We start from the raw sequence: 19,515 nt of genomic DNA on the forward strand, positions 1-19,515 counted from the left end.
CAGTGATCTATGTGAAGTATCAGATATTTGTTTTTAATTTCTAGGAGTTCTGTGTTTTTAAGGAACCTGTGAGTAAGTTAGTGATTTTAAAAAGAAGTAAGCTAAGCAGCTTTTTAAAGCTTGCCTCTGGTCTTGTGAGGAATCTGGAGTCATTTACTGACCTCTGTCATGAATTGTTTTTTTACTCAATTCAGCTGTGTTACAAAAACAAAGACTATTTCAATTCTATAGTGATGAATCATTCCATCAAGTGTGAAAGTCATCAAGAAATTTTTTATGTTTGTGTCTGTGTGTAACTGAGTTTAATGCAGAGGTTTGGACAATGGACACCTTTTAAATAAATATCACTATATACGTTTAATTTGTGGTAATTCTTTTTGATTAGTAATCTTCGCAATCATGTAATTCAGATGTTTTATGTCCTTGTCAGTGTCGTCTGCTCATTCTATCAGCTATTGAGAGAAGCTTGCTACAGTTTCCCTTGTGATTATGGATTTGTCTGTTTCTCCTTTTTGGATTCATTAATTCTTTATATACTTTGAAGTTATGTTATTAGGTACATACATATTAGGTAGACTTAATATTGTATCATGTTCTTTAACTGACATTTTATGATGAAACTTTCCTTTTTCTGTAGTAATATGTCTTGGTTTAAAAACTACTTTGATATTTTGGCTACACTAGGTTTCTTTTGGTTAGTGTTGCATAGTATATCTTTTTACTTAACCTTTCTGCATTATTTTTAAAGTGTGTCTCTTGTAAGCAACACATAGATATTGTAACTGTTCTTGAATTTCTATACCTGTCTTGGTATTGCATTTGGATCAGTTAGTCTGTTTACTTTTGATATGATTACTGATATAGTTGAATTTATATCTATAGCTCTCTATTTGATGTACATTTTATGTTCTTAATTTCTCCTGTCTTATGATTTATTTATTTTATATTTCATTTTTTACTTTATAACTTGTTAGCTGTACCTTCTTTTACTATTCTGTTAGTGGTTACCTTCAACTTATAACATGTATATTTATTATTATAATAAATTATTACTTTTAACACTTTTCTAAAACTATTAGATACTCTTAATTCTACTTCTCTTTTACATAAGTAGTCAGACATTGTAGTTGTACAAATATTTTAAACCCGATGACATTATAATTATTGACATTAGATATTAGTTATATATACACACTTCACTGTGCTTCATTGCCTCTTGCATTTTCACGTTTCTGTTTGAGATCACTTTTTTCTTTTGCTGAATAAATGCTATTTTACTATTTCTTTTAGTGATGGCCTGCTGGCGGTGAATTCCCTCAGTGTATGTCTTGAGCGTTTAATTTCAGCTTCATTTTTAAGACTAGTTTTGTTAGGTATAGAATTTTAGGTCATCAGTTATTTTCTTTCATTGTTTTAAGGATAGCATCCCATTGGAATTCTCTTGTGGCACAGCAGGTAAGGATCCGACATTGTCACTGCAGCAGCTTGGGTCACTGCTGTGGTGTGGGTTCAGTCCCTGGCCTGAAAGCTTTCACATGCTGTGAGGGTGGCCAAAAGAAAAAAAAAAAAAAGATAAAATCTCATTGTGTTCTGGCTTCCATGATTTCTTGGAGTGGTTCTGCCCTTTCTAAAGTTTTTTTTTTTTTTTAATTTTATTCTCATTAGTTTTCTGATGCCTTTAAGGATATTATTTCTAATCTCTCAGTCTTTATTTTCTTGTTGTTATCAGTGGGAATGTTGGCCTAGTATGCTGTATTTCATCCTGTCTGGAAAAGAAAGCCATTCTTACCCCAAAGGAAATTTTTTTTTTTTTGGTCTTTTTGCCTTTTCTAGGGCCGCTTCTGTGGCATATGGAGGTTCCCAGGCTAGGGGTCTAATCGGAGCTGTTGCCCCCGGCCTACACCACAGCCACAGCAATGTGGGATCCGAGCCACGTCTGTGACCTACACCACAGCTCACGGCAATGCCGGCTCCTTAACTCACTGAGCAAGGCCAGGGATCAAACCCGCAACCTCATGGTTCCTAGTCGGATTCGTTAACCACTGTGCCATTACGGGAACTCCCCCAAAGGATATTTCTGAAGAAATGTCTTATAAGTATTTTAGCTCATTTTGGTTTACCTTCCTTAAAAAATGACATTCTGGGATAAGCAGTGAGATCCTGCTGTGTAGCACTGGGAACTATATCTAGTCACTTAGGATGGAGCATGATAATGTGAGAAAAAAGAATCTATACATGTATGTGTAGCTGGGTCACCTTGCTGTACAGTAGAAAATTGACAGAACACTGTAAACCAGCTATAATGAAAAAAAATCATTATATATATAAAAAAATGACATTCTGATGTTTCCTCCTGGATCTAGCCAATTTATATTCAGTTGGACTTTGTTGACTTAGTTTTGGTTTGGATAATAAATTTGAATGTCTTGATATTTTACACTATTCAAAGGATGCTTAAATCAGTAGTTCTTATCCTTTTTGAATCATATGCTCCTTGTATCCTCTGAGGAATCTCTGCTTGAAAGACAGACACTCTCCCCAGATAAATGCTTAAAACTGTGCGTTTATCTTTATGGAGATGAAAGAACATTTCTCTGACCTCCCCTGCCCTCTCTACCCCACATCTACCCATGGATTTCTGGATGAGACTCCTTTTATTCGGTAAATAAAATAAATGTTAAGTGTAAAGGTGTAGATAAGTTGATTAATACTTGAACACTTTCTGTTTGTATAGTCACATGCTGGGGAGAAAAGAGTGCTCGGCCTGGAAAAGGAATGTGGATTTGATTTGTGGCTCTGCCACACCCTGGACCTGATGGTGTCAGTGTTTTCATTTATAAAATAACAATCATGGTGATGCTTCCCAGACATCATTGTAGGAATAAGATGAGAACATACACAAGAAAGCACTTTATATATGTTGATTTCTGTTCACATAAAAGATAATATATGTGTGCATATAGATACACATTTATATATAATATGAGCATGCAATATATAGGAAGTAATTTTTGTATTTTTTCAGACTTTGTTTTAAAGAAATACTTCAGTTGAATATATTAATTGGAAGTGAAAGATTTTTGTGCCCACAGCACTGTCTTTGGAATTTTGCTTGAGGAAGGTAAAGGTAACATAACTTGCAGGTTGGGGCAGAGATTGGGAAGCCCAAGACTATTAATCTGGCTTTCGGATCCTGCTGTTGCTGGTACTAACGAGTACCTGTCCTTTATTCACTTAGTATGACATGGGACCATGAATTCCTTGAAATTCGTATTTCAAGGAACTTACAACTTCAACTCATGGAGTTCTGCAGAAAAATCTCTGGGTAGAATTACTTTTCTTTTGGTACTGGAAAGAGGACAGTTTTCAAATATTAAAAACAAAGAAATTAGATAATTTGATATTTCACTTTGAGTGTTATGTATGATAATGGTTTTAATGGCGGGTAAAAGGAAACATTCATTATAATATTTAATATGTCAATTAAAACTTAACTTCATTGTGCTTCTATCAGAAATGATACCACATAAAGGCTGTGTCTATCACTAGAATACCTTAGAAAACAGAACAGTCTTACTCCTATATGAAATGGTAACAATTATCAATAAAATCAGGAGTTCCCATCATGACTTAGTGGTTAACGAACCTGACTAGTATCCATGAGGACACTGGTTCTATGTGGGCTTTGCTCAGTGGGTTAAGGATCTGATGTTGCTATGAGCTGTGCTGTAGGTTGCAAACGTGGCTCGGATCCCACATTGCAGTGGCTGTGGTGTAGGCTGGCAGCTGCAGATCTGATTCCATCCCTAGCTGGGAAACTTCCATATACCGCTGCCAGTGCAGCCCTGAAAAGATAGGTAAATAAATAAATAAATAGTATTTATTAAATTCCCATTTTTGTTTGTTACCATAAAAGCAAAGTTCATAACATTTTTTGAATTTTTGGATACATTTGAGAATGCGATGAAAAACCATAAAGCTTTCCTTAGAAAGTTGGACACACAGGCTAAACCGTTTTGCTAACTCTTGTTAGACGTTTCCAGAGCATCCCAAACCCTATGGACTTTTCCCGTGGCCCCAGATTAAGGAACCTCACTATAGAAAGCTGCACACTTTGTTGGCATTGTCATCATTTGAAATTATAGTATTTGCTTATTGCCTAGTCATGCCAGGTGTTTTAGAAACCAGATGGTTATGATTGTTGTCCAGCAAATGATACTGTCATTAACAAAGTGTATATAGAACCCTTGTCTAAGGAGGGTAAGAGAGAAGTTGTCTATGGAGGGTGAGAGAGAAGAAAGGAAGAGAGGGAGGGAGAACATTAGTGCAAGAATACTCAGTGCTCGGGATAATACAGCTACCAATTATTAAGGGAATTGGAGCCCTCGAATCAGAGACCATTATAGATTAATGAAAAAATATTTAGAATGTACACGTCAGTGTCAATGTCCATTTCCATCTTAATTACCATTGAAAGAGGAGTCAGGGGAGTTGGATGAAATAGTTTAAGGCGGCAAAAACATTTAATATCTTTTGGTTCTTTGAAAAGAAGTCCATAGTTGTCAGCATTTCAACAGAAGGCTTGGTCTTTGAGAATTATTGAGGAGTTTTATAAGTAGAATTTCTGTAGGGGGATACTTGAGAGTACAAAATGTTGGTTTAATTTTCTTGACTTTTTTGTTTGTGCTTATATTGAGAAATATTTAGTGTGATTATATTAGGTTTTTCTACCTAAGATTTGTTATTCTTGTTTTCCATGTTACCTGGCCTTAAGTAGTTTTACAGTATTTGAGTGGTTTTGATTTGGGCATGAGAAGGTAATAGGTGATATACCTTCACTCCTAAGAGGAGGAAGGGAATGATTTTGATATTGCTTTAAATGGGTTCATTTGGGAAAGTGAAAATTTTGACCTGCCTAAACCAAGGTGAATTTAAATGTAAATAGAAGAGGCAATTCCAACTAGAATTCTTTAAAATTTAATATGGCCACTAACAATACTGGCACCATTTAGGCTTTGATAAAAGTAGGCAATAAATTTCAGTGGCAGTGGAAAAAATATGAACTAAATCAATGAGGAAGTGCTTATTGTCTATTAGGAAATAATAAAAAAGTTTTGTCGAAGTTGGGATAAAAATGATACTCCCGGGATCTTGAGGTTCCTGTTGTGGCTCAGCATTCACGAACCTGACAAGTATCCCTGAGGATGCGGGTTCGATCCCTGGCCTTACTCAGTGGTATAGGTTGAAGACATGGCTCGGATCTGGCATTGTTGTGGCTGTGGCTGGCAACTGCAGCTCCGATTCAACCCCTAGCCTGGGAACTTCCATAGGTGTGGCCCTAAAAAGCAAAAAAAAAAAAAAAAAAAAAAGATACTTTTGACATGGTGGTGATGAAATTTGATACATTTTTGAAAATCTGTCTCACAATTTGTGAGAATTGTGCCCATTCTTGGCTTCATTTCTGGAATTGTATTCTAAAAAGTAATTGAAAGCACTACAAACAATATACATGAATATTTATTTTAGTATTTATATGTAATGTTAAAAAGCTAGAGATATCCTTAATGTACAACAATAGAGGAGCAATTAGTAAATTATGGGACACCAAACGCTTGATGGAATGCAGTCAAAATGGTGCCAACAGTTGCAGCAACATGGAAAATGCTTCTGAGAGAAGAGAAGAGAGGAGGGCGCAGGCATATGTTTGCTTGTGCCATGAGTATAGCTGGGTAACAATTAGCTGTGTGTTGAACAAAGACTGTGAGGAAACAGGAAAAATAAAAAAGGTTGTAAATTAGGGTGGTATCAGGATCGATGAAGTTTAGGTATCTTTAATTGCTATTATTTTGTTCCATAATGAAAAATTCAAGATTGTTTCATAATTTTACGCACTTATGGATTATGTTCAATATTGAATGTACTGGGAATTGAACTATTTGGTGTGAAGAATGTTGTTCCCCCTCATAGATAGCTATTGTTCCAAAATGATTTATTGAGTAGTTCATTCTTTCCCCACAGATTTGAAATGCCACCTTTATTATTACATAACCTCCATGGCAGGGGCGAGTTCTAATCCCTGTCCCTGCAGCTCAAACATTATTCTCTTTCACAAAACTTTTGTTTTTAGTCTTGTATATTTATTCTTCCAGATGAATTTTTTTTTTTTGGTCATTTTAGGGCTGCACCCAAGGCACATGGAGGTTCCCAGGCTAGGGGTCTACTCGGAGCTGTAGCCGCTGGCCTACACCACAGCCACAGCAACGCAGGATCCGAGCCATATCTGTGACCTACACCACAGCTCACAGCAATGCTGGATCCTTAATCCACTGAGCAAGGACAGGGACCGAATCAACTTCCTCATGGATACCAGTCGGGTTTGTTAACCACTGAGCCACAATAGTAACTCCCAGATGAATTTTAGAATAACCTTGTTGAATTCATTTGACAAATTTAGTTTGGGTTTTGATTAGTATATTAAATCTATAGATTAATTTGGGAAGGTAATTTTTCCTGTTATGCCTCTCATTGTTTCCAGAAGTTCTGTGAAATGACGGAGTGGTTTTTAAATGGGAATATGGTGAACTGACAGAAAGGTGATAACACATCTCTATTTTTTCTGCATAGAAGCAGAGTGGTTCTGATACTGATGCCAACAGTCACTTAGGCAAGTTTAGAGTTTTCAATTGCCTAAAACAGAGTCTGCAGTTGAATCCACATGGGGGAAGTGATGGACGCACACTGGAGTTCTGTAAATTGGAATTTAACATTGCCATTAATAAAATTAGTGGCCTTTTAAGAGGAGTAGGAGTAGATTTTGAGTGGCCGCAATGAGTGGAAAGTCCTCAATCTTAGTCAGGAATTGTCACCTGTGACTGACTGTTTATGATGTACTTATTCCTCAGCACATTTGCAGAATCCCGTTCCTCCTGCTCGCCTCCTTTGTAGCTTTATCCAAATCTCCTTTGAGCTTTGTCTTTTCTGAGTGGAAATGCTCTTGTTCTTTCATAAGCATATTTTCTTTCCCTGTCTTCCTCTTCTGCCACCTACCCCTCCACCCCCTTCTATCTCATTGGGTCTCTTTGTTCATTTCTGTACCACTCCTTCCCTCCTTCTCCCATAATATGTGTCACATCTTTCTGATCTCTTTGTGATTAGCAAATGAGAGTCTCCTTTGATTTCTTATTTAGTTGTTGTTGTTTTGTTTTGTTTTTTAGGGCTGCACCTGCAGCATATGGAGGTTCCCAGGCTAGGGGTCAAATTGGAGCTATTGCTGGCAGCCTACACCAGAGCTCACAGCAACACCAGATCCAAGCTGCATCTGTGACCTACACCACAGCTCATGACAATGCTGGATCCTTAACCTACTGAGTGAGGGATTGAACCCGTATCCTCAAGGATCCTAGTCGGGTTCGTAAACTGTTAAGCCACATAGGGAACTCCCTTATTGCTGAATATTACTTTTGAGCTAGGACATCTCAGCGGCTCTCTTTCATAGCCATGTCTTATTTCTGACCTGTTGTTGTCTTTTTTGAGCAATGTAGAGCATGTATGGTCTTGAAAAGGAGGTATAATTGAATTGTAAAAACTGTATTGTTTTGACAAGGTCCTACTGTACAGCACAGGGAACTATATTCAATATCCTGAGATAAATCATAATGGAAAAGAATTTTTTAAAAAGAATGTGTGTATGTATATATGTGTGTATAACTGAATCACATTGCTGTATAGCAGAAATTAACACAACGAGGTAGACCAACTATACTTCGATAAAAAAATAAAAATCAATAAAAAGAAAAACTGTACTGGTTTGGGTTGTAGTGCATTGGAAAGAGTGGAAATTAAACACTTTCATAAGTCATCGTCCTGGTTCATCTATCCAAATAAAAAAGTAATATGATCCTTGTTTTGAATAAAGATTAGATATCCTTGTGATCTGTGAAGAGCTTTGATCTGTTTATACAATTTATTTTCTAACAACAACAAAAAAAGAGAATCACCAACAAGTTGGCTCAGATTCTGCCCCTGGATAATTAATAATCTCTTTAAAAACCAGGAACATGATTCTTCCTTTTTTAGGAAATGGAATTTCATCTACGTTTCCCCTCTCTGTCATGTCAGGCATTTATTGCTGTTTTTTGCTTTTCAGATCCTCTTCCTGACCTTTTTTTTTGGTGAAGCTATTGTGTGATAGATTTTTGGAGGGGCATGTTACTTTCTATCGATTGTGTGTGCGTGCGTGTGCATGTATGTGTGTGTGTGCATGCTCACGCACGTGTGCTCACATACTGAGAAAGGACAATTGAAAATGATGAACCAGGGTTTTTTGAGAACCCCACAGTTTGTATTTATTCCTGTTCATGATTCAAGATAATGTTTAATGTGTGTGATGGATTGTAAACCACTAGGAAAACACAGCCTTTTGTTTTATTTTAATTTATTTAAAATTAGCTGGAATAACCATGTAGTCTCTGGAAAGAGGCAGTCCACACTGGCTCTTTTTGGTCCTGATTGGCCTAACTCCATGTCCTGCGGGATAGTGTGCTAATATCCAGCAAAGGCACAGGGATGTTCAGGGGACTGTGGAGGCTTTTCCATTTTTCCTCTCCCTGTCCGGAGGTGAGGAATTCTTAAGGGGTGGGCTTGTTTTTGTTGGGCAAGCACACCAAAGCCCAGATGCTTCTCCAAGCTGAGCTCTGGAGGGCCTCCCAAGTGGGCAACCCCTTTCCACCTCCTTGTTTCCATTTCCCTGCCACTCCCTGGGGCGGGGTGGAATGTACCTGCTCCTTGGAGGCCCCCTTTTATTGCCTTTTTGTGTTTGAGGGGAGGGAGAGCCCCAGTGCCTTAAAGTCCTCTGGTCCCTCGATGATCTGATTGTAGGCTGCAGCCCCGATGGAGCCACTCCCACACCACCTGTGATGATCACATACTGGGGTGCGCTGGCCTGCTGCCCACTCCCTCCACATTCCTTCCTCCCTGCCTCAGGGTATGCCTCAGTGACCCAGGGTGGCAACTCCTCTCCCTGAGGCCAGGCTACTTAGCAGGGCTTTGTGCCAACCAGATGCTTTCAAGAGAGAGTGTGGGGCCAGACTGAATGAGAAAGAGGGTTGGGAGACCCCTTAGAGAAGGCAAACAGCGGCGGGGGTTGGGCGAGGGCACCGCCAGTGTTGATCACCTAGAGCTATTTATGAGGCCATGTTTGTGAATATTTAAGGTTCTTGCAACCCACTGCGGTCCAGTGGAGGGTAAGGCCATTGCTAAGAATAATTACGTTGATGCTTGACACTATGGGGGTATCCCTGGTGCAGGAAAAAATAAACACAAACGATGATGTTTATCAGGTAGGAATTCAAGCGAAGTAAAACACAACAGAGTATCATGTTTATACACATCTAGTTAATAAAAAAAGGCTTTCCTATACTCTCCCTTCTTCAAGTTTGAAAACGGCAAACCAGCTCTGACACCCCTACTTAAATAGATCAGAAAGTAGCCCCCCTGTCATCTGAAACATTGTTCTTGGGAAGAAGGCTTCGTGCTGTTTGAGTTCGCCCACAGGAAGGGAACATCACAAAGGGCCCTGTTTTGGACTGGGGCCCTTTCGATTGTGGTTTCTTAGAGGCAGGACAAGACGTGTGATGATTCCTTGACTTATTCATTTTTCAGGGGCAGATGACAGTCTACGCGAAGTTTGGCAAAAATGTCTATCTTCCTAAAGATGCTGAGTTCTACTTTATTTATAATGGATCTCATCAGAGGCACATCGTGATTGCAGAGCGCACGGCGGATAACGTTCTCCAGTCCAGTGTTCCAGGTGAGGCGCCCTTCCTTATTGTGTAATCGGGAAATCTGTCTGCGAGCATCTTCATGGTGCCGCAAGGCGGGATGGGTATGAGTGAGAACCTATGGTTTTGTGAGAGTGTGTGCGTGCGTGCGTGTGTGTGTGTGTGTGTGTGTGTGTGTGTGTGTGTGTAAGGAAGAGCCCTCAACACTGGGTTATCGGGTGCTGTGGTGGGTGCAGTGCAGAGGAGGAGTCTTGGGGCCATGGCCAGGGACGGCTCAGGCAGATCTGAGATCTTAGACAGTCATCTTCCCTCTCTCTTCCTCCTTCTCCTGTGGTCAGTCCAGCAGCCCCAGGGGCCACCTCTCTCTGCTTTGCTCACCTGGGCGGCGGGGTTCCTTCCTTGGTGGCCTGTGCATCCAGATGCTTCCTTGCTGGATCTCAGGCTCCAGAATTTTCTCTTCCCATCACCAAACTATTCTCACTCCGGAACATGTAATTCTTCCAGATGTCTTCAAGTACCACGGTGACAGACAACAAAGGAAGATATCGCATTAATGTGTTATCATGAGCTACCAGCCCTTCTCAGATACTGTTGTTTTGTATTTTTTTTGGGATATGGGTTGTGCAACTGAGACATCAAGAACTAATCTGAAGGTGTCATTAAGATGCCATTACCTATGGGAAAGGAGGGGTTTTGCTGTTATTCTTGTTTGTTGATTGGTCACTTTTCTTTAACTTTGGGTCTTTCAGGTCCTCTTAAATTTTATCAACTTTTTTTTTTAGGGCCACACTCATGGCATATGGAGGTTCCCAGGCTAGGGGTCAAATCAGAGCTGTAGCTGCTGGCTTATGCCACAGAAATGCTGGATCTGAGCCACATCTGCGACCTACACCACAGCTCACAGCAATGCCAGAACCTTAACCCACTGAGCGAGGCCAGGGATTGAACCGCGTCCTCATGGGTGCTAGTCAGATTCGTTTCTGCTGAGCCACGATGGGAACTCCCATTTTTTTAACAGGTAAGACTGACCTCATTAAAAAAAAATGTTTCTAAGTGCTTCTGTAGTATGTCTGTTGCAGATGGAGAAAAGGAAAACCTTAAACCTGCAAACACAGACATAGTGGGGATTGTAGCCATGTACAAAGACCTTTCTGACCTACCTGGGTTTGGTCTTTGAATCAATCTGTTGTGCAATTTCTGGAACTTTGGGCAGTTTTAAATACTTCTCTCTCAGGCCCGGTAACTCCCATCCTCATAAAAAAAGGTCAAACCACGTTAGTAATGCAGAGTTACACTGACTGCCAGCCTCCTTTGCCTCTGCCCTTTTGCTTTGGCATTTATGTTGCTGTTTTTTGCTGCATGTAGCTTGGCCCTCTTTTCTTGGTTTTCAGGCCTCTTAGAGAGAAAGAAGAAAAATAATACTGAAAGTGCCCCTCCAAACGTCAAAACTTTGGTCTTTTTCTTTACTTACCTGTATTGGTGAATCGCCTTCCCACTCCTTTCGTGTTAAAGAAAATCTTTTTGATTCTATTGTGATCTGCTTAGAAAGAAGGGCGCCTACCTTGATTTTAACTAATTTCCTGCAGGCAAGTGACCGTTCCTATTTCTGAGTCTTAAAGTTTCCTGGATCCAGCTTTGCCAGGGTCCCTTCCCAAAGTATGTACAACAGATTTCTCTAGTCTATATTGGATATGTCTAGTGTGAGGGTGGGGGCTGAATTCTGTGTATGTACTGCTGGAGCCCTTTAAAGAGGCAATGATGTGAAAACAGCAGTAGTTCTTGTGTGGGAAACCGGGGATGCCCTTATTCTTTGTGACCTGGCAGCAGAGCTTTGGGGGAAAGGCTTTGGAGACTAAGGCAGGGCAAGGATGCTTTACACCCATTAGCCATTTGCCTGAGGGCCCATGGTGGCTGAACGTGAACCCTTCTTCTGTCCAGCCATGATTATCACAATCACAAAAGTTTTCGGGGAGTAATTTCTGGAAATTCTGCCAAGGACGACATAAAAACGTAGCTGGGTAGGAGTTCTCCACCCTGGACATAATGAAAGAAGAGTGTGAGGAGGAGGGAGTGGCAGCGGGATGGGGTGACCCCACCATAGCAGAAGTACTGAGAACATCTGCAATACAGAGAAGCCATTCTCAGAGGTGGTGGAGGGGGCAGTGAACAACATATACACTGTTTGTGTTGAGTAATGTTTGCCACCCCCCAATCACATTCAGAAGAACTCTTTGGAAATAGAGTAACTATGTAACCTTCTGGTGCTGCCTTATAAAACTCTCACCTCAATAAAAATACAGACACATAAGACTCACCAGGAAATGCTGGCAGAGGAGGTGGAAAAGGGCAAAAGCCTTGAAGACAACACACTTGAATCTGAGGGTTGGGTTGAAGCGCAAGGTGAAGTTATGCCCGAGAACAGTAGTAATGACAGGAGAATGGACACTGAAATGCTCAGCGCTCATAGAGGTTAGTTCGAAAATCAGAAGTCCCTGGAAGAAGATGGGGTCAGCATTGATTCTGGACCCCCAGGCTTGGTAGCATTGAATGCTATGTGGCTGCCTTTCCGTTTGGTCTTGCTCTCCTGGTCTGCTTGGGCTGAGGCTTTGGATACTGGGAAAGTAGCTTCTGCAGACTTGGGGTGAAATGTTCACTGTCTTGTCGTCCAGGCCATGGGCTGCAGGAGACGGTGACGGTGTCCGTGTGCCTCTGCTCGGAGGGTTACTCCCCGGTGACCATGGGCTCCGATGCCGTGACCTATGTGGACAACCTGGCCTGCAGGCTGGCTCGTTTGCTTGTCACCCAAGCCGATCGCCTCACAGCCAGTAGCCATCAGACCTTGCTGACCCCGTTTGCCCTGACGGAGGGGGCGCTGCCTGCTCTGGACGAGGAGCTAGTGCTGGCCCTGACCCATCTGGAGTTGCCAATTGGATGGACTGTCTTGGGAAATTCTTCACTTGAAGGTGGGTCCTTACCAGAAAATTCGGGCATCTTCTCTCCATGTCGAGTGAAAAATGTGCAGTACAGTTTGTTGCCTTTTTCTCTGGGTGGGTTTGCCTGCCTGCTTTTGACCCAAGCCTTGTACCGATCAAGCTGGGATCCTGATGTCATGTGCCACAAATCTCTGGGCTAATTGATGCCATTCTATTCCCGGAGGTGAAGAGCTTTGCCTCAAGGAAGGAAGGACAGTTTCTTTGTGCCAGGCTCTTGAGCCACCTGCTCTGGGCTGTGGCTCCACTTCATTCAGCATGTTTTCTTGCTATAAGAAGGAGCTATTGGTGCCCTGTTTCCAAATAGGTAGAGTCATTGAACAAAGGACATGCAGCCAACTCTGTGGAACACTGAGAAGAAATTTCCATGTAGGAACTGTAACCAGTGCTTTGACTTTTAAAAATGTTGGAGTTCCCATTGTGGCGCTGTGGTTAACGAATCCGACTAGGAACCATGAGGTTGCAGGTTTGATCCCTGGCCTTGCTCAGTGGGTTAAGGATCCGGTGTTGCCGTGAGCTGTGGTATAGGTTGCAGACGCGGCTTGGATCCTGTGTTGCTGTGGCTCTGGTGTAGGCTGGCAGCTACAGCTCCAATTCGACCCCTAGCCTGGGAACCTTCATATGCCACGGGAGCGGCCCTAGAAAAGACAAAAAAAAAATGTTGGTGTCACTGTCATATATACTGTATTTATGCTAACTTTTGGAGTTACTTCTGGATGCCCCTTCTTTACTAGATGACTAAATAGACTCTTAATTTCATTAAATAAATTTTTTTTTTTCTTTTTAGGGCTGCACTGCAGCATGTGGAAGTTCCCAGGCTAGGGGTCAAAGCAACTGCCAGCCTGCACCACAGCCATAGCAATGCTGGATCCAAGCCATGTCTTTGAACTACACTATAGCTCATGGCAATGCTGGATTCTTCAACCCAGGGCCAGGGATAGAACCTTTGTCCTCATGGATGCTAGTCGGTTTGTTAGCACTGAGCATCTAAATAGACTTTAACAGGAGCTCCTAAATAAACTTTTAAAACCATTTGGAATCTGTGTGAACAGAGATATAGAAGCTGTTTATAAGCTCATACCATGCATGAGGCTAGTAGCATCAGTAGATGCTACTTATGGTGATTACAAATAACATACTTTTATTGGAGATAGAAATATTGCTCTGTATTTTATTGAACACAAACATATAATATTGCTGTTTTTCTGTATTCTTCCCGTGGCTTTAGCTTTGTGGTTGTATGATGCTCTTTTTAAGAGTTTCTGCTTCCTGATAAATTCTGGTTACAGGTTGGTTTAAATTTGATCATGGATAAGATTAAGTGCACTACTCCAGGTAAAAGGGGCATATTTTTAAAAAACAGCTCATAAGGCCATAAGCCACAATCAGAGAGGATCTCCATTTCTTTCCTTTAATTAGAGTTGTACTAAAACTCTCCTTGGCACTTAAGGATGTTTTCCTTTTCCTTTTCCTTTTCTTTTCTTTTCTCTTCTTTTCTTTTCTTTTTCTTTTGACTGCACTCCTGGCATATGGAAGTCCCTGGGCCAGGGGTCAAATCAGAGCCACAGCTGCAACCTATGCCACAACTACAGCAATGCCAGATCCTTAACCCACTGTACCACAGTGGGAACTCCTAAAGATGCTTCTTATTTCTTAAGACCGTGGATGAAAGAAGCCACCAGCCTAGTTCAGCATTGAGCCATTGCCTCACATGTGAGCCACTTAGCTGTGTGGTAAGTGAATGAAGGGGTGGGCTTCCTGAGGGAGTGGGTGGTGTCTGTTCTGCTCTTTGTTATCCTAAGGACCTAGCAAAGGGCTTGGTGCTCAAGAAATATTGGAATGAATGAGGGGTGTATCCTGAGACCTTTAAGGAGTTGCATATCCTAGGTATTGCTATTGTAATTCTATTTATATATATGATGAAAAAATGTATTCTGGCCAAGGAACTATGTATATATACACATATATTCATATATTCATTTGTGTATATATACATGTAGATACATATATTCATTCATACGCACACACATAGGCATATATATATATATATATATTTCCTAGCTAAGAAACTTCATTTTTATTAAGCTTCTGGCTTTTAAAACAAAATTTATTGGAGTTCCCATTGTAGGTCAGTGATAATGAACCTGACCAGTATCCATGAGGATGCAGGTTTGATTCCTGGTCCCATTCAGTTGGTTAAGGATCCAGTGTTGCCATGAGCTGTGGTATAAGTTGCAGACATGGCTTGGATCCTGTGTGGCTGTGGCCGTGGCCGTGGTGTAGGCCCGCAGCTGCAGCTCTGATTTGACCCCTAGCCTGTCAACTTCCATATGCCACAGGTGCAGCCCTAAAAAAATAAAAAGTAAAATAAGATCTATCAACAATAAGAGAGGGTATTTTGTATTTTAAAAGGGCAGACCCATTTTGACAAATCAGAGACTTCATAATTTTTCAGTAGTCTCCATTGACGAGGCCCTAAGTAAAGAGCCTCAAAGCCTCATGAAGAGGCTGGTGCAGGTCAGTGAGGGAGCTCCTTTCCCAGCTGAGCATCTGTCTCAGCATAGCAGCTTGGAGTCTGTGGTGGTTCAGTTGGTGCCTCTGCAAAACTACAAATTATTGAAAGTTGTGGAACTTCATAATTGTATGTGAATAGCTCAAACTAAGAGCCTCTAAACTGGGATTCATGTTACCCACATGCTGTATTTTTTTTTTTTTCAACCCAAAGTTTAGAAATTTAGAAATAAGTGAAGATTTCTTAATCTTCAATTTGTGCGTTGGCAATGGCATAGGCATACAGTTTTCTGTGTTGAGGGCACATGCAGAGTTATTTTTGGTGATAGAGATACATAGTCAAATAAGTGTGAAGAACACTGGGCTAATCACCAAGTTGCCAAGGATAACTTTATTGCCATTTTGATTGATATTTGGAGATGTGTTCATGTTTTTCAGGCCTGACCCTTTGATTTACCCATATTGTTAAAATGTGCAGATTTATGTCACCAGTATATATACAAATATATATTGTATAGATATATGTGTTTCCATGAGAAAAGTGGGAGCAGTTGCTTTATATGATGAGACATTGTATTCTATTGAAAAACAAGTCTAACATCATAGTCATTAAGATTACATGCCAAATCCTGGCCCAGTTGCTTCCTGGCTGTGAGACCTCCAGACAAGTTATTTTTGTTCTGATGCCACACAATTTTAATTTCTAAAGTGAGACATGATAGCACCCACCTTACTGGCTTGTTGTGAAGATTGAATTGGATCATGTATGGTGAAGCTTCTACAATAATATCTGAATATCATACTATTCCTTAGTGAAAATTGACTTTTGTGTTTGTAAGTGAATGGATTTCTGTGTATAGAGAGTAGATGGTATGTACATATGTGGAAAACAAGTTAAAATTAGGCAAAGGGTAAGATCCTGGTATTGTAAATAATTCCTTGAAAGTTCAGGTACATTTTTCTAGATATTCTTTAAGAAGAGCTTGTAGTACTTGAGATAACATTGCCTGAAGCCAAGCTTGTAGCAGAACTTCTCTGCAACATCAGTGTTCAGGGACAGGTTAACACCCCTTTTTCTTTTTGTTCCTCTGATTAGATAAATTCCCCACCCACCCCCAACCCTGGTCCTCTAGTTTGCTGATCCTTTCTTCCACTTGATCTAGTTTGTTGTTGAACTCTTCTATTGAATTTTTACTTTCAGTTATTGTATTTTTCAGCTCTGTGATTTCTGGATACTTTTTAATATTTTCTCTTCATTGAAATTCTCACTTTGTTCATGCACTGCGGTCCTGACCTTGATAAGCATCTTTGTTATTTCTTTATTACACTTGATCTTAGCCAAAAGGCCGAGAAGCGATGTTATTTCTTTATTTATTTATTGTCTTTTTAGGGCCATACCCACAACATATGGAGATTTCCAGGTTAGCTGTCAAATCGGAGCTGTAGCTGCTGGCCTACACCACATCCACAGCAACACAGGATCTGAGCCGCATCTTCCACCTACACCACAGCTCACGGCAATGCCAGATCCTTAATCCACTGAGCAAGGCCAGGGATCAAACCTGTGTCTTCATGGATGCTGATCAGATTCGCTTCTGCTGAGCCATGACGGAAACTCCCATCATTGTTATTTTGAACTCTCTATAAGAAAAAAATCACTTCTCTCCATCTCATTAAAATCAGTTTCTGGAGACTTATCTTGTTACTTTGTTTGGAACTTGTTTTCTTTCTTCATTTTCCTTGACTCTGTGTTGGTTTCTGTGCATCAGGTAAAAACAGCCACCCCTCCCAGTCTTGACAGATTGGTCTTGTGTAGATGAACCTTGTCAGTCATCCCAGCCAAGCTCCCGCTTGCCTCTTAAATCTTTGTGAGAGTCCAAGTGGCTGTCTTTGTTCTTAGTGGCTCCCAGTGTGTGCCAAGACCCATCAGTGTCGTAAAGGGGAGGATCCCAGTCAGCACCTAGATGCAGGCTGATTAGAAGGCATAAGATGAGAAAGTATGCAGTCAAATTCCTTCCAGGGAAAGACTGGGAGATAGGTTTTTTTGGTTTGCTCCTCTGTGAAGAAAACTAGGGTGATAGTTGTAGCAAGTACTTATGTACACACCCATTAATCTGCTTCTCTATCTACTACAGCCCCATTGGCTATCAAAGCTAAGTGATCTGGGATCCGTTCCTTGAGCGACAGCCATAAAAACAGTTCCTTCAAGAGAGATGCTGGTGACCTGGCTTTATTGTTGGAGTGAGCTGGAGCAAGGAAGTAGGGGAATTGCCAACTGGCTTCCTTGGGGTCCAGGGAGAATCACATCCAGCCCCTAGGTGCATGCCAATTAGAAGATAGACCCACAGGCAGCAGGTTATAAAGTATAGAGTCATTTTTTTTTCCAGAGAAATAGTGGGAGATGTGTGTTTCTGCTTGCTCACTCTACACCAAGCCCTGGGGAGACAGCTATGATACATGCTTCTGTGCCCATCAAGAACTGCTTCTCTGTCTGATATAGTCCCGAGGGACTCAGGGATGCAAGTCCTCTTTGCCTTAGAGTCGGTTGTTTTGGGGTCCATCCCGCAAATGGGAGCCTTAAACATTATGATGCTATATAAAGGGATGAAAACCTTTCACTCCTCAAGGAGAAGTTGGGAGTTGAGGGTTCCCTGCTGGTTATGTGGTGCTGTGTGCTGGGGGTGGAGTTTACGGCAAGAGTCTGTCTCAACCTTCCCACTCATTTCATTGTGGGTATTTTCTCATTTACGCTGTGTATAGGCATCACTCAGCTCGTTACTGGGTTTCTCTCAGCAGGAATTGCTCTGTGTGTAGCTGTGCATTTGGTGCTTCCATGGGGGGAAGGAAGTTCAGGAGTCTCCTGTGTTACCATCTTGGTCCTTTCCCTTCAAGGCAGTATAGTTTTAATCTAAGCACTTTAGAATCCCTTAAGTGCTTAATTCATCTTTTTCTAGCATACATTTTATTAGTGTTGCTTGAGGCAGGTAAATGACAAAAGCAAAATAAATAAAGTGTGGCATTTGGCCAGCTGGAGTTTATCATGTATTAATGGTAGTGGCATTGTAAGTAGAATGCCTACTAATTATTTCTCCTAACACCTATCCAAAAGCTATTTAAAGCCCTACTATTCCCATTTATTTAAAAATCTTTGTATGTATTTATCCTTTTTTTCCAGGAGGGTACGAAGGATGTTATGGAATGAGTATTAATGTCTGTAGTGATTTTGTCATGGAAGAGTTTAATGGGAGCCTTACTGTGAAGCAGTACCGTGTTTCCTTGCATTTTATAACAAATCCCTAATTTTTCTTTCTTTTCAATCACTGAGAGTTATTAGGCAGGCCTGAGAACCTGTAGAAAGGCCAGAGCCTGGAGTTCCTGTCATGGCGCAGTGGAAACAAATCCGACTAGGAACCATGAGGTGGCGGGTTCGATCCCTGGCCTCGCTCAGTGGGTTAAAGATCGATCCGGTGTTGCCGTGAGCTGTGGTGTAGGCCGAAGACGCGGCTTGGGTCTGACGTTGCTGTGGCTGTGGTGTAGGCTGGCAGCTATAGCTCTTATTAGACCCCTAGCCTGGGAACCTCCATATACCATGGGTACAGCCCTAAAAGACAAAAAAGACAAAAAAAAGGTAAAAAAAAAGAAAGGCCATAGCCTGACTAGAGTATTGTGTTTGTAAAGCAAAGCAGAGCCTTTCTTTGGCCCTGCACCGTACCCATCATTACTCACAATGCAACTAAGTTATTGTCCTGGGGAAGGAAATATCCTGTGTTTTATTTAATTTTGTGCCATAAATAAAATTGGATTTCTATTTCGTAAAATTAAATCCATTCTTTCTGTGAAATAGCTTTTATGATAAGGGCTTTTGCAGGGTCTCAGGACATCAGCATTTACAGTAAAACTTCGAGCAGCAGATTAATATCCAATAAAATCTCACGATTACTTTATCTTTGTTCTGGGGTTTTTTCTTTGTGTTTTGGGCAGAAATCTTTTCTCAGAGATTGGCATAATGTGGACAATTAGGTTAACTGTCCTAAAATATTCTGCTGTATTCTGTTGACACTCAGATAACTTGAGTTAAAATCTTCCCTTCCTGCTCAGCCAAATTACTTCCTTTCACTGTGTGTCCAGAAGCCTACATGGCTGGCAAGCACCAAACTTGCCATCACTAGTGGGGAGGCTGCCCTTTAGGGAAAGATGCCAAAGGAACTGCAGCTGCCATCTCAGAGGACTGATGG

General features: G+C 41.0%; 1 protein-coding gene across 2 annotated transcripts in view; it reads left to right on the plus strand.

The window, feature by feature from the left end:
- The window catches only part of ARHGEF28 (Rho guanine nucleotide exchange factor 28), a 340,195-nt gene that overhangs the window by 127,073 nt on the left and 193,607 nt on the right, over positions 1 to 19,515 (plus strand). For both annotated transcript variants that reach the window (XM_047778093.1, XM_047778094.1), the window contains exons 3-4: positions 9,661 to 9,808; positions 12,449 to 12,742. In XM_047778093.1, coding sequence (XP_047634049.1) covers positions 9,661 to 9,808; positions 12,449 to 12,742 — 442 coding nt within the window. The remainder of the gene's footprint in view (positions 1 to 9,660; positions 9,809 to 12,448; positions 12,743 to 19,515) is intronic.

Source organism: Phacochoerus africanus, chromosome 4, assembly GCF_016906955.1.
Source record: "Phacochoerus africanus isolate WHEZ1 chromosome 4, ROS_Pafr_v1, whole genome shotgun sequence".
In the NCBI taxonomy this organism is placed as follows: Eukaryota; Metazoa; Chordata; class Mammalia; order Artiodactyla; family Suidae; genus Phacochoerus; species Phacochoerus africanus.